Source organism: Pseudonaja textilis, chromosome 1 (assembly GCF_049901715.1).
Source record: "Pseudonaja textilis isolate UNSWEBS1 chromosome 1, rPseTex1.2, whole genome shotgun sequence".
Lineage (NCBI taxonomy): Eukaryota > Metazoa > Chordata > Lepidosauria > Squamata > Elapidae > Pseudonaja > Pseudonaja textilis.
In genome coordinates, this window is record NC_141990.1 from 297,457,155 (window position 1) to 297,473,365 (window position 16,211).

General features: G+C 42.0%; 1 protein-coding gene across 2 annotated transcripts in view; it reads right to left on the bottom strand.

The window, feature by feature from the left end:
• DEGS2 (delta 4-desaturase, sphingolipid 2) overlaps positions 1-12,109 on the bottom strand; it is a 37,925-nt gene extending 25,816 nt beyond the window's left edge. The window contains exon 1 of one of the 2 annotated variants that reach the window (XM_026698489.2): positions 11,987-12,109. In XM_026698489.2, the coding sequence (XP_026554274.1) occupies positions 11,987-12,068 (82 nt within the window). In that variant the 5' untranslated portion in view covers positions 12,069-12,109. Of the gene's footprint in view, positions 1-6,615; positions 6,941-11,986 lie in introns of those variants that run through there. The other variant, XM_087922193.1, reaches the window with a different exon arrangement.
• Between the last annotated feature and the right edge of the window lie 4,102 nt (positions 12,110-16,211).

Below are 16,211 nucleotides of genomic sequence, written 5' to 3' on the forward strand. Positions count from 1 at the left end.
GTCCTTGTTTGTGAGGGGTCTCCCCCCTCCTCTCTGGTTGTGTTGTGCCTGTGTGAGGGGTCTCCCCCTTCCTCTTTGGTTCTATCTGTGTCGCCCCTCGTTCCTCGGTTTCTGAGCTGGTCTATGTGCCTCCTCCAGCTTCGCCCATCTGTTGTATCCACTCTGTAAGACTTTTGCGGGACCACTCTGGGTCACTTTTGCGGGTATCCACAAGGCCCCCCCTGTTAGATTCTTAGCGTACCCTAGGTCCCCTGTTTGAAATGTCCAGCATTTACTGGATGAGTCTACTGGTTTATCTGGGTTATATGTGAGGTGTAATCTATCTAGGGTTGATCTCAGCTTCCTTCCCATGAGTAGTTCGGCGGGGCTGTTCTTTGTTATTCAACTGGGCATTATATGTTGTATGTTTAACAGTTTATCTATCTTTTCTTGTGTGTCCCTGGGCCCTAGCTTTTGTAGGGTTTCCTTTGTGTAACGTACCATGCGTTCCACCCATCCATTCATGTGTCCTGGTGCTGTTAGTGTCCTGGTGCTGTTAGTGCGTGTCTTATTCCATTCTGTGCTAAGAACCTTTCAAATTGGTTTGCTGTGAACTGGGGCCCATTGTCAGATACAATTAAATCTGACAATCGGTGGGTAGCAAATAGCTTCCTAAACTGTCTAATTACGGCTTCTGTGGTGGTGGATTGCATGATGCTTACTTCCAACCATTTGGAATATGCATCCACCACTATTAGGAATGTGTGTCCCTTTACTGGTCCCGCAAAATCAATGTCAACCTTGGCATTTCCCACTCATGTGTGTGTGCTGCGGGAGGTGCTGGCCTAGATTCTTGACGTTTACAAGTTGACACCCAGTCTTCTATTTCCTTGTCCATCCCTGGCCACCATACATAGGTCCTAGCCAGAAATTTCATCCTTACAATCCCCGGGTGTCCCTCATGTAACATTTCTTGTATGTTTTCCCTTAAAATCTCAGGCATGATCACCCGATCCCCCCATAGTACACACCCTTTCAGAATTGAGAGTTCCGTTTGTCTGTTTTGGAATGGTTTGATTTCATCGGTGGTTTCAGTCTCTGGCCAACCTTTCCCTACTGAATTCAATATTCATGCCAGGGTTTTGTCTCTTGCTGTTGCCTTCGCGATGTCTGCTGCTGTTGCCAGTGCTTCTTCTAGATTCTCTATTAGAAGAGTAAATGTGGTTGGAGCTGGGTCTTTTTCTATGTTGGGTAAAGGGCATCGACTGAGTGCGTCTGCATGGTTTATGTCTTTTCCAGCTCAGTGTATCAATTTGTAGTCTTAGGTGGCTAGGAATTCTGACCAACGCATTATTCTAGATGATAGTATGTTTGGGGTGGCTTTGTTTCCTGCGATGAGGCCCAGAAGTGCCTTGTGATCTGTAATTAGGGTGAATTTCCTCTCATAGATGTATTCGTGGAATCATTTCACTCCAGTGACAGCAGCTAATGCTTCTTTCTCTAGTTGGCTGTAGTTCTGCTCCAGCTTCAATAGTGTTTTGGAGTAGAAGGCTATGGGGGTCTCTTTTCCATCAGTTAACACATGGCTGAGGATGACGCCGACCTCGAAAGGTGATGCATCACAGGTTAGGGTTACTGGAAGTGTCTCGCTGTACTGGACTAATATGCTGTCCAATGTGATTAGGTTTTTTATTCTGCAGAATGCTGTTTCCTACCATTGCCCCTAGGACCATGCCGCTTTCTTGTCAAGCAGTCTGTGTAGTGGCTCTGCAATTATCACTTTCTGTGGTAGGAATATGTTACAAAAGTTAACAAGTCCCAGGAAAGCTTGTAGGTCAGTTTTATTCGTGGGCCTGGGGGTTTCTTTGATTGCTCTGATCTTGCTCTCGGTTGGGTGAATTCCTTCCCTGTCTATCAGATAGCCCAGGAATTCTACTTTGGTGGCGGTTAATTGGCACTTCTCTTTTTTTACCTTCAGCCCCACTTCCTTAAATTTACTTAAGACTTCCCTTAAGCATTTGTGCAATTGTCTTTTGTCCTTGGCCGATACGAGGACATCATCGAAGTAAGGCACCACCCCTTTAATCCCTTGCAACAATTGTTCCATTAGGCTCTGGAATAGCCCTGGGGCAACACTGATTCCAAATTGTAATCTGTTACACTTACACCTCTATGCATTACGATCATCTGGACTTCTGTGTCTGCGTCTACCGGTAATTGCTGGTAGGCTTGTGTGAGGTCAAGTTTTGTGAATATTTTTCCCCACCCTAGGGAATACAATAGGTGTTGTACCACTGGGATGGAGTATGCGCTTTGTTGTAGGGCGTGGTTAAGGGTTGCCTTGTAGTCCCCACAGATGCGCACGGACCTGTCTGGCTTTACTGGCATGACAATAGGTGTTTCCCACTTCGTATGATCAATTGGTTCTAAAATCCCTTGTACGATGAGCTTATCTAACTGCTCATCAATTTTAGGTTTGAGCGCGAAAGGAACCCGCCTCGCTTTAAGTCTTATGGGGGCTATGGTTGGGTCTAGGTTAAAGGAGATCGGGGACCCCATGTACTTGCCTAGTTCTCCATCGAAAACATCTTGGAATTCTTCCATCAGGGTCTCCTCCCACTCAGTCTTGGTCTCCTGGTGACTTCAATTCCAAGCAGCTCAAACCACTCGACCCCAGCAGGCTAGGCTGGTCCCGGTCTACTATGGTCAATGGCAGGACTCCAGAGTAGTTTTTAAATGTCACCTTGAATTTTCCTATGCCTATCATGGGAATTTTGTTCCTTTGATAGTCCTTTAATGTTAAGGTCTGTCTTTTAAGCTGATTTCTGCTTATTCTTGGAAACAGTCGATTTATGGTGTCCCAGGATAGGTATGATCCTGAATCCACTTCCATCTGACAATTCTGACCTTTTATCGTAACCTGGACATGGACTTTCTGGATGTTTGTTATGTTGGAGTGGCCCACTGTCATCATCTGGTGTGTCTCGCCTCTCCCTTTTGTTGCTTCTTTTCCTCACTGGTTCCTGTTGGATTGGCTTCATTGGTTCTCTGATTGCTTTTCTCTGTTCTGTGGGGGTGTGCCTTGTCTCTGTCTGGGAGAGTAGTTCTTTGATGCTCTGCAGGCCCTTGCAATGTGTCCCCGCCAGTTGCATCATTGGCAAATGTCATTGAGGAAACAGCATTCCTATCGCGGATGGTTTCCTTTGCACCAGGTACACCAAAATTCCTTTCTTCTTCCATTTCAGTTCTTTGTGTTTCTTTCTGAACGGAGTTGGTTTACCCCCTCATTGTCCTCATCACTTTCCGACTCGGACTCAACTTCCTCATGGTGAGTGGTAGTGTCTTTTGGTGATGCCTGTGGTGCCCTATTCATCTAGCTCATGGTGGCTGCCGCTTTCTGTGACACTTCCACTGCGGTCGCTTCCTCAATTGCTTCTTTGAGGGTTATTTTGGGCTTAGTCAGAAGTCAGCTCTGCAATGTCAGTTCTTGCAGCCCGAGGACTACATGGTCTCTCATCGCCTTGTCGATGTTCAGGAACTCATATGCTCTGGCAATGTCTCTCAGGGTTGCAATGAATCACTGATGCTCTCACCTTCTTTTTGGTCCCTTCAGTAGAATTCATGTTGTTTGATGAGCCAGGGCACTGGTGGTGTGTAGTGAGCCTGCAGGATCCTTTCTAGATCTGGCCAGGCCATCATCTTCACATCATTTGGTGCCAACAATGCTTTGGCCATTTTAAAGATGGAGGTCCACAGTGTGTGAGGAAAACCGCTCTCTTTCTTTGCTCTGAAATGTTCATGAGATCATTCCCTTCAAGGAACATATGGAATTGGTCGACATATGATTCCCAATCCTCAGTTGTAGGATCGAACGGTGCGGATGGCGTGTTTGTTCCGGCCATTTTGTTCGGTTCGGTGCCACATGCTTCTTGCTGGTTCTGTTGCTGTCTCAGTATCCCATCCTCATCGCCAGTGTTAGGTCTTAGGTAATGAGACATGAGACAGTCAGCTCAATAATGATCTCTTTATTTCTGTAACAGAACTGTGTGCTGTTCTTCTGGTTTGCCAGGCTTCGGCGATGGCAGGGATTTGCGACTCTGCACGATCCCTGCTGTGCTAGCTGTCTTGGTGCCTCTGATCCCGACGGGTCTGGAGGATAAGGCTGCCCTGTAGAGGCAGCCGAAGACAGGGGCGATCCGGATAGGGGTTGGGGGGTATCGCAGACCCCCTGCCCAGCTGGCAAAACCCCCTTTTCTCAAGGCAGTGGAGCGGCGGTCTGTAATGGCCGCCACAAAGAAGCCGGCAGCTGGACAAGACTGTGCAGGAGGAAGAAGGAGAAAGTTATAAAGTGAAAGTTTTTTGGCTGAACCGGGACTTTAAAGATACATTTAATATCCTGAAAGCCACGATCTTTTGGATGATATATTGTTACCAGTGGAGGTTTCTTAAAGCGGCGAATGGAAGTGCTGAAAGGGAAAGTTACTCTCCCTCTCTTATGGAGTTAACAAATGGACACTGAAAAACCTGCATTTTTGTAGAAGGTAAAAATTTAAAGCTCTTTGTTACAAGTGGGAAGGGAGAGGACTGAAAAAAAATTATATTAAGATTTTGTTGGAGGAGATGCCTTGAAGATTAAGAGACTAGAAGTTAACTGCAATAAGGCTTTAAAATACAGATTGGGTTTTTTCCTAACTGATATTACGCCAGGAAGAGAAATTGCAAAGGGAAGAACTTTGTGCTCTGTTTGGACTGCTTGATGACTCTGGGACTTTGGGGAACTGTTTTAAGTTTTGAAATATCTTGGTTGGTTTAACAAGAAGAAGAGGAAAAAGAAAAAGAAGAAGAAAAGGTTTATAATGGCTTTATCTCTTGATGAACTAAGAAAACAATATGGAAAAACAAGGAAAGAAGGCAAGGACACTGTGGGAGAAGCCTTTTGCTTTTTAGAAATGGCGCTTGCTATTTACCAGCAAACTCAACAACAGGTGGAGGAAGCAGAAGAAGAAGAAGCCATTTTAATGAACCAAAAAGCTTGATCAAGAAAGAAAAGAGAAAGAGAGGAAGGAAAAGGAAGGACAACATCCAAGAAAGAGAAAAATAAGATGCAAAATCAATACAATGTTAGAAAGCAAAAGGAAAGAGGAATACAACAGAGAGGGGAAGCTTAAAAAGCGGAGGTTAGGAGAGGAGGGGGTAAAAAGGTTAGGTGGGCTAAGAAAGAAAGGGAAAAGGGGGGGGGAAAGCCACAAAGGTATAAAACAAGATGGGAAAAAGAAAATCTCTTTTAGGGATAAAGGGTAATGCATAACTTTAAAAAAAAATATTCTGCAAAGTACATATGATAGTATTGTAGTATTTGTATTAGAAATAAAAAATTAGAATTTTATAAGATTTAATAAAAGATTAAAATATTAAAGTCTTTAATAATGTTAAAATGTTTAATAATGATAGATTTTAAGTTTTAATAAAATATTAAAGGAAATGTTTAAAATATTTAGTTTAATTATAGAGTTTAATGGGCTATTGTGTTGATGTTATTATAGATTTATTATTGTAGCACCTGTTTTTGAAATAGAAAATTGGAATGTTATAAGATTTAATAAATTAAAATATTAAAATGTTTATGATTCAATGATAGATTTTAATATTTAATTATGTACTTAAGTATTTTAGAGACTTATTCTTTTTCTTTTTCTTTTCTTAAAATTTAGTAGGTAGAATGTACTAAGCAGAATCAGATTGGGATCTAGGTGGGTTATTTTAAATGTTAATCTAGGGGAACGATAGAAAGGCATCATACTCTGATTAGTGATTTCAGGAGAAATTTTCTTTTTATTATTGAGAATGAGATAAATGGTTAATTGGAAAAGAATGGACAAAAGATATAAGTATATTGATTTAAAGTAAGATGAAATATATAAAATAGAATTAAGAAGGTTGAAAAGCGGGGAGGAGTTATATAGAAGATATAGAATGGTAAATAAGATTGGTAATGGTATATAAGATGAGCATGAATGTAATTGAAGTCCATACAAAGAGAGGCAATCTGGGGCCAAGCTACTTTCTAAAAAGAAGTTTTATGTTTTTGTGTTTTGTGTGTGTATGTTTGATTGAGAATTAATAAAACCTTGGAGGAATGTCAGATGAGAATAATTGCAAACAAGTCAGAGGGAAATATAAATATGATGACTATATAATAGATAAATATAGAAAAGAAATGTAATTGAATAAGAGTAAAGAGAAATAATGAGAAATTTGTTAAAAGATATTTATGTGTTTATATGGAAATGGGGTAAATTAGAATTATGCGATATAAATAATGTTTTACCTGCCTTGTAAAGATTTACAATGGAAAGAGTTTTTATGTTTTCAATGTTTAATGATTGTTTTGTTTATCTTTAAAATTAATAAAATTTGTTTCAAAAAAAAAAGAACTGTGTGCTGTTGCCGCGGCACCTCCTTTTACATTCGGGCTGCTCACGGCTATAGCCAGTGATGGCTGTTTAATTTCCCACCGTTGCGGACCAACCAATCCCAAGTGATTATGTTATATATAACACATCCAATACATCACTGTCATTCATTCAAGGAGAAACATCCACCAGTGTGACTACTCAGTACCCAACACCTACTCACCTGTGCAAGCAATGGACTTCCCTGCTCGGGCAATACCTCCCTGGTTGTTCAGGTCTCCCTGACAGTTCCTTTTAGTGAAGAGCTCTCCTCTGGAGAAGGCAGCTGTCTTACTCCGGATGCTGAAACAGCAGTGTGGCATCTCCCAGTGCAAACAATCCACTCTCTCCAGAGAGCAAAGTCTTCGAGCCCCACATTGGGTGCCAATTGTGAGATTATAAATTCTCAGTTTTGAATCAACAGGAGAGTTCATGAACAATTTCCAGAGCTTTATTGACTTTTGCAAAAGCCAGCACCTTGTCCTCTTCTGTAACACTCTCTTCTGGGTAGAGGCACAAGGGCAACGAGACAAATGATTGTACAGAGTTTTATACACTCAAGATCCCAAAACCTCCCACCTTCATCACTGCCTCATTGGTTAAAATGAGAATTGGATAATTCTCAGATGATTTTTAGGATGATGCCTGGGTTCACAATCTAGTCATAGTAACATGCTTATCATTTGTTCAACAGTGGTTACATCCTGCTCTGTTTACATTAACTGGCTTCTCTTCTGGATCATCATGACAACTATCCTCAAATGGAGGAAGCTAATGCTGAATGGATTTCATCTTGTCAGCATTTCTGTCTGTGTTAACATTTCACCAGAGTTTTTAAGGTTATATAGAAGAGAAATGTATAGAAGAGAAATATGTTGATCCTCTTACATTTTTCTTTTAAGGAATAATTATTTCTTCTTTTTTACTTCTCACACAGCTTTTATTTTCCTGGGTTTCAAGATCATTGCAGATGGCAACTGCAGCCATGAAATTAAAAGATGTTTGCTCATTGCAAGGAAAGCTATGGCAAGCTTAGATAGCATACTAAAAAGCAGAGACATTACCTTGCTGGCAAAGATTCATACAGTCAAAGCTATGGTTTTCCCAGTAGTAATGTATGGCTGTGATAGTTGGACCATTAAGAAGCCTGAGCGCCAAAGAATTGATGCGTTCAAATTGTGGTGTTGGAGAAGACTCTTGAGAGCTACCTGGACTATAAGGAAATTAAATAAGTCAATTCTAAAGGAAATCAACCCTGCTCTTTGGAAGGACAGATACTTTATTTGAGGAAGCTCAAATATTTTGGTGAATTTGGAAGGTGAATATGTTTAGGACTGTGGGAAAACAAAAATATAGGTTATTGATCTATCAGATTCAATAAGGCCTTTGGATGATAGCAGGCCCCAGAATAAAGAGGCATGAACCAACCAACAAAGAGACATAAACACATCTATATTGACCAGGGCTATCTAGACTAGAGATCATAATGCTTTTCTCAGCTGTTCTTCCAGATTTAATGATGAAAAAGACCACTCACACTGAACAAGTAGTGAGGTTTTATTCTTTTTTCATTCCAAAACAGCGGGTAACAACGAAGCATAATAGTTTAAAGTCAGCTCTGGCTTCATCTGCAGCCAGGGCTGTATTTATGCATGTCATACATTAACTAATTACATAATTAAGGCATCCAGCATCCGGCCAATTCTGACAATGATTACAACCATCCGGAATATCTATCACACCAGGTTACTGTTCACTACAAAATATACAGGTTATGTTCTAACCTAAATAAAAGCTACCGAGTGGGCAGTTGAATGTGACAGTTGGAAGGAGTTGTTGTTGTTAGTTGTGAAGCTAGGTCTGACCCATTGAGACCCCATGGACAATGTTCCTCCAGGCCTTCCTGTCCTCTACCATCCTCTGGGAGGAGCTGAGCAGATGCCAAAAATAAGCAGCATAATTTGGGGTCTTTAGAAGGCAGAGTTATGGAATTCAATTAGATTAACAATAATTAATAATAAATCACATGGAGGAAATCCCCTAAAACGCAGGGAGAACTTCAAAACTATCCAGTAAGGAATATGCATGGTTTTAGGGCATAAAATCCTAGCTACTGCCTGGGATGAGGAATGGGTATTCTGGGCAAGAAGTGACTGTTTGGTTGTTATGGACTCTATGGGAAGTTTCCTTTACATCTTGAAGTAGATGCTTCTTGGTCTGAGCTAATGATGAAGTGATGAAGTCTGATATACTTTCCTATCTCCTTAATTGTCAGGTTAGCCATGCTGGGAAGGAAATATAAGAAAACACCCCAAGAGACGGAACAAAGAAGATGAGTATTACACAATCATCCAACACACACAGCCCTAAGTATTTAGTTTGATCTTCCTTGATCTATCACCCTCCAGAGACAGTGGATTAAAACTCCTACCACTTCCATCAACAAAAGGGGATGGGAATGTGTGTGAGATACTTGGAGAACTCTAAATTAGCTTATTTCATGAGTCAAACAGAATGGAACCTTCCAGAATTACAAACACTCTGTTACATTTACTTAACCCTGTAAAAATAAAAAGGCCTTCCAATATAGCCAAGAGAGACAAGTAATTGAATAGAATAGAATAACACAGTTGGAAGGGTTCTTGGTGGTCTTCTAGTCCAGTGGTCACCAACCAATGGGCTGGGGACCATTGGTGGTCCATGAGAAAATTTTGGTAGTTCACAGAGAAATGTCACCCCCAAAGCACCCCCCCCCCCCAAAGCAATTAATCCTGGCTGCATGGGAACACAAGGCTTCACTGCCCACATGGCCCATGGGAACACAAGGCTTGCATTGCTTGCATTGTGAACAATACAAGGTAGTGAGGGGAGGGGGGAAAGGGCGGAGGGCAGGAACTTGCCCCACTCACCCCATGCACCTCGCCTGGGCTGTTTCTTTCCGCTGCTTCTGCTTTTGGATGCACACAAGGAAAGCAGCAAAAGTCTTTCTTTCTCTCCCCCCAAACTCCACCAGAAATGAATCTTTGGGACCCTGCAAGGCATCCTGCTCCAAGAGGCTGCGCTGGTGCAACAAGTCTCACAAAGACTCATTTTGGGTGGAGTTTTGGGGAGAGAAAAAAAGACTTCTGCTGCTTTCCTGGCATGAAGCCAAAAGTCTCTCTCTCTCTCTCTCTCTCTCTCTCTCTCTCTCTCTCTCCCCCCCCCCCCCCCACCCTGGGAATGGAGCTGGAGATGGTATCCTGTGATCCCAAATAAAGAATGCTCGATCAGTAGGAAAACAGGGTGGGGAATTTTCCTGCAGACTTTTTTGGGGGGATTTCCCCAGGGTCTCTGGTCCGCGGGATTTAAAATTATGAGTTTGGTGGTCCCTGAGGTCCAAACAGTTGGTGATCCCTGTTCTAGTCCAACCCCCTGCTTAGTCAGGAAACCCTACACCACTTCAAACAAATGGTTATCCAATCTCTTCTTTAAAACTTCCAGTATTGGAGCATTTACAACTTCTGGAGGCAACTTGTTCCAGTGATTAATTGTTCTACTGTCAGGAAATTTCTCCTTAGTTCTAAGTTGCTTCTCTCCTTGATTAGTTTCTACCCATTGCTTCTTGCCCTGCCCTCAAGGAGAATAGCTTGACTCCCTTTTCTTTGTAGCAGCCCCTGAGATATTGGAACACTGCTATCATGTCACCTCTAGTCCTTCTTTTCATCAGGCTAGACCAGGGGTTGCCAACCTTTTGGACCTAAGGAACCAGCAAACTCATAATTTTGCGGCCCACCGGTTGGCAACCGCTGGGCTAGACATACCCAGTTCCTGCAACTGCTCTTTATATGTTTTAGACTCCAGTCCCCAGCACGCAATGGATATAGAATATGTCTTAAATGCCATGCAGAAATTTAAATTCAAGTCAACCAATTTCAAAATATATTTGACACAGGTCTCTGCTTAATAAATAAGGGAAGTGGAATTAAAAGGGAACAAGTTGCCCCCTTGGAAGCAATACAGTTCAGCAAAGTTGCTCCAGGCAGAAATGTTACACAATATCCTTTGGAGAACCGACTCCAATAACAAAAAAAAAAAAAGGGGGGGGGTAGTAAGTAAAAGGAATTTATACAACCCTCCTTCAGCCAATAAAGAGAATCTGGGTGGTGCCAGTTCTGGAAGGTCTTTGATTGCACAGTGCATAAGTCATCTAACTTGCTATGAAAGATAAAGGAAGTATGAAGTATCAGAGAAGGACCAGGGGGTCTAGTCCCTAGCTGAGTGACCATACTATTCAGCTGAATCATCCCTTCCCTCAGAACTGTTGTGCAGTAAAAAAAAAAAATGAATAGAAAACTGCATAAAATAATGAGCTTTCTGGAGGAAGAAGACTGGATAAAAATAATACTTATTATTTTTAAAAGGTAGCAAGCCTCATCATTGTTCCACCTAGTCCCTTTGGTGTTGCTAAACTAGATCGCAGTAACCATCTCACATGATGGGACTAGGGGTTCAAAATGTATCAAGGACCTTATTTGGAACAAAAATAATCCAAAAAGAGGGAGGGTAGAACAAGGAAGAAAGGATTAGCTTCATTTTAAACTCTGAAAATAAGGTTTTAATGAAAGGTGCCGAGGGTGGGAGATAAGAAAATATGGGGCATTAGTTCCTTAGATGATAATGCATAGGCTGTTTTGCTTTTTTCAAAATCTGATAATAAACCAGCCTTGCTACATTTGGGGATCTTTCTTTCTAAATCTTGCCCCAAGGAGCTCTGACTCTGTTGTCACTCCTTTGTATTTGTTTTAATTATACTACAAACAATAGGTTTGTTTAGTTGATGTTCAACATGAGTGCAACTAGAGGAATCATTGCGCCCACTAGACTTCGCTAGTCCTCCCCCAAAAACCCTTACACCCGATCCTTACTATGACCAATCCTGTTGAAAATTCATTTGTGAAGGAAGCAGTCTACATAGGAAACCGGTTTAAAGCCTTAAAAATCTCTATCTCGATGCCCCAGATCTCTCTCTCCCTCTCCCTCCCCCCTCCCCCTCTCTCCCTCTCTTCCTCCTCTCCCATTCTCTCTCTCTCTCTCTCTCTCTCTCTCTCACACACACACACACACACCCTAAACAGAAAAAAATACCCTGCGCAACGGCAGCACCTAGCCCATCATAGGATATATAACTAAGCAGGTTTGGAGCTGATCAGTAATTGAATAAGGAATCCAGGCTTCTGTACTAATTGGGAACCTACAAAGACGTCCTGGAACGGGAAGTGGCAAAGCAATTCCTCCTGGATGCTGAGGAAATTATTAAGTCTCCTCACAGGCACCAGAAGACAAACTCGACTACAGACTTTGCAAGGGGAGGTTGGGTGCGGGGAGTGGAAAGAACAAGAAGCAACGGGAGGGGGAAATCCAGCCGCGCTCCTATGCCATCCCAAGTGATCGAACCGACCACCAACTGGGAATAAACGGCAACTCTTTGCGTTTGAGAGGGAAAAGAAAGGTGGACCAGCGCCTCCACCTCGCCAGAAGCATCGCCCTTTTTTCGAAATGTCTCAATCCTAACTTACCCAAAATCTCCTTCCTCCGTTGCGTATGGGGCTGTTCAGTGTAAACCCACTCGAAATCCCCGCGGGTGACCCGGTTACCCATTCCTACTTTCTCACTAAGCAGGCTCGCCTCCGGTGCTGTACAGATAAGCGCGCTCCGGAGACGCACCTTATATTAGCCTGGAGAAGCCTGGAGACAAACTCCGCCCCACGCTCGCCCGCTTCAGCCACCGAGCTCCCAGAGCCGTCTAGCGAACTCTGGCTTTGTGAATAGAATAGAATAGAATAGAATAGAATAGAATAGAATAGAATAGAATAGAATAGAATAGAATACTTTATTGGCCAAGTGTGATTGGACACACAAGGAATTTGTCTTGATGCAAATGCTCTCAGTATACATAAAAGAAAAGATACATTCGTCGAGAGTCAAGAATCATCAGGTACAACACTTAATGATAGTCATAGGGTATAATAAGCAATCAAATCATGCCAGGAAACAGTCAATTAAAATCTTTAGGATACAAGTGACAAAATTACAGTCCTACAATCACAAGTGGGAGGAGATGGGTGATAAGGAGTGATGAGAAGATTAACAGTAATAGTAGTGCAGACTTTGTAATAACTGAACAGTGTTGAGGGAATTATTTGTTTAACAGAGTGATGGCCTTATGGGGAAAACTGTTCTTGTGTCTAGTTGTTCGGAGTGCAGTGCTCTATAAGGCATTTTGAGGGAAGGAGTTGAAACAGTTTATATCTGGGATGTGAGGTGTCTGTAAATATTTTCACAGTCCTCTTTTTGACTCGTGCAGTATACATGTCCTCAATGGAAGGTAGGTTGGTAGTAATTGTTTTTTTTCTGCAGTCGTAATTAATCTCTGGAGTCTGTGCCTGTCCTGTTGGGTTGCAGAACCAAACCAGACAGTTATAGAGGTGCAGATGACAGACTTTGTAGAAGAGAATGGAGTGAAGCTCCCCTTTTGCATTCAGGAAGGCCGGCAGGGCATCCTCCTTTGCTGGCTGGTTGGAGCCCGCTGGCTTCCTTTGGCGGAGGGTGGTGAACATTTATTGATTAGAACCACTGCTCCTTATCTGCACCAGGCTCTTGCTTGGGTTCGGCAATTCTGGAGGACCGTGGGGGAGGGGTGGTTGTGCAGAATCTCAAGAGGGGATTTGTCCCAAAGGTGCTTTTTTTTACAAGCAACTGGATTTTCTTTGAAGACATTTTGCTTCAAAGAAGCATCCAAGAAGCTTCTTCAATTCTTTCAAGATGAAAGATCTTCAAAGAAAAACCAGAAAGTCCAGTTGCCTGTTGAAAAAAAAGCACCTTTGGGGCAACCATGACTTGAATGATTGAGAATCTCCATAGGCAAGAGGAGCTTTCTAACTGTGGAGTGAGATAACTGAGGGGTCTCCAAACTTGGCAACTTTAAGATTTGTGGACTTCAACTCCCAGAATTCTCCAGCCGGCTATAGGGACCTCCGAGTTAGTAAGAGGCAACCAGGGAGTGAGCAAGAAATGGCTGGGCTGACAGACAACACAAAAGCTTGGAAGGAGTAGGAACCCCGGAAGGATAGAGAGAATGTTGTCCTGCTTGATCAGGGGTGAGACCCAGTGGGTTGTGGAATGCCCTACAGTGGGTATGGCTCTTGGTTTAAATGATTTGTCTAGAACTCAAAATATGAAACAATTGCATTCTGATGAAAGAAAAATGCAGAAGTGTGCTACAATTAAAACAACTTCTGCAAAACCTCCAGATTAGCACAGTTTATAAATCATAGCAACAATCTTATGAAAAGTCCAGAACAGGAGAGGAAGTTCATATGGGATCTAGATATATGATCTTGCAGGAATCCTCCTGAGGAAGATGTCAAAGATAACCTCAAAGAGGATACAAACTTCATTTATCAGACTGGCTCAGATCAAAGCATGGTACTCAGCTTCTTGATCCAGCACTGGCAGGAGCTGCAGAAATATCATTGATCATTCAGATCTGATTAGCCTGAAGAGTCAGAAAATTATATGCCTAAGTTTAAATTCTTGTTAGGAAAATAACATTAATAACAATAGATTGCGGCAGTGCTTGGAGACAGCAGAAGAGAAGGGAAACAATTGGAGATGATATTAAAACACAAAGACCTGCAAATAAAAATAAACCAACTCTGGCAAAAGAAATCAAGTAATGTCTATGGACATTCTCAGTCATCCAGGTCATTTCAAGAAGCAACTGGGCTTCTGGTTTGGGTTTCTTCAGCGACAGGCTGAAATCCGTGATCGTGCGCGGTATCAATATGTGCTTGCCATTGGAGTGCCCCGATCCTTCGGATTTGGGGCTGAAGCCACCCATAGAGGTGGTGAAGAGGGGGGAGATTGCTAGCCGAGGGGAGGGGAGCCGCATCTTTCCTCCTTGGCTGGTCCAAACTCCCTTTCCTGAAGGCAGTTGTAGCGGTGGTCAGAATTGGCCACCTCAAAGAAGAACCCAACTGGATAAGATTGTGTAGGAGGAAGACAAAGAGGAAAGCGGGACGGACCAGGCTAAACAACAGAAAACATTTAAGCAAGGTACTCTGAATCTAAAAGTACTTAGAGGGATACTTCTGAAAGAAGATTTTTAAGTGGCAGAGAGAAAAGGAGGTTAAAACCCCTTTTTTTACCTTTATATTGACAATTACAAATGGTATGGAAAGAAATTTATGTTAATCTATTTTGACACTAATAGGCAACTTTAAGCTGAAATCTAAGTGTCAAAAGGAGAATAAAGATTTTTCTTTGGTCATTTTAAAGCCCTAAAAAGGAGAAGAGTGGAGGCAAAAGGGTGGGACTTGGAATAATGGAAAAATGGAGTGCCACCTGGAAAAATAAAGAGGATTAACAGTGAAACTTCGAAAAGACTCCTGAGGATACATTGTAACTGAAATCTTATTAAAAGATATAGTAACCCACGGAAAGGGAAAGGAAAGGAAAGAAACAAGAAGGAACAGTCTGGGATCATTTGGTGATTTAAAAAAAAATAGTTTTTGGCATTGGTTCTTTTTTTTTCTGTCTTAAAGTCAATTGGGTGGTTGTTCAAAAGTGTTTAAAATGGCATCACTCCTGGAGGAATTGAAGATGAGTCTTAAAAAACAGAAAGAAGATGCAGAAAGGGGAGGAAGATCCTATGGCTTCGTGTTTGAATTTTTTGAAATGGAGATCCTGAATTATGAAGAGCAAAAGGAAAAGCTTCAAGAGCAAGAAGAAGGGCAGGACAAACAAGAAGCTATTTTCAGTGATCAAATAGTGCAAAGTGTGGTAAAAAGGGGGAAAGGAGTTAAAAGTTTGAGATCAAAGGGAACAGCCAAAAAGAAAAATAGTCTGAAAAACAAGTATAAAAGCAAGGAGAAGCAGAAAAGAAAACTATAGAAGGGAAAATTAGAGAGAGAAGGGTATAAAAAAGGGATGAGAAAAAGGGGGGAAGATAGAAAGGAAAAGAACTTATGAGGGACAAAAGCAGGAAATAAAGAAAAAGGGGAAACCTACTAGGATTAAAGGTATTTGCTCAGCTAGAAAACACAGAGACAATGGCTAAATTAAGTTAAAAGTGAGGATTCTGCAGAGGTACAAAGAATAGTGTTGTGACAGTAGAATACTGTAATGTAGAATACTGTAATGAGTTAGAAATGAATTAAGTAAATAATCTATGAGATAAAACTGTATTGTTATGCAATGGTATGTTTATTTATAATTAATGCAATAATAAAGAATGGAGGGAAACATTGTAATTATTTCTAAAGATTGATAAAATATTGCCCACCAACATGCCCACCAACTAAGCCAGGCCCACAGAACTGGTTGATAAAAAATTTGAATCCCACCCCTGTGCTCACCCAGTTATCAAAGTGGATCCCAGGTGCTGCGCTGCACTGCAATGGAGAAACGGGCAATGGAGCAGCCAGTGCGAAGGATGGAGGAGGCTGCTTTCCCTCTTTCTTCTCCCTGATCCTCCTCCTTTCCTCATGCCGGCTGCTCCATTTCCCATTTCTCCATTACAGTGTAGCATCCAGGATCCACTTTGATAGCGGATGTGTGTGTAATTTAACAACCACTTTGCCCAGGGACAGGTTGGTCATCGCGGGAGGCTCATCTCACATATGCAATAGAATTGGAGGATGGGGATGGGCCATGCCTCCCACAACAGCCAAAATGACCCTGAGTGAACCGGTTGTTAAATTATTTGAATCTCACCACTGGGGCATTCACTAAAACAAATTA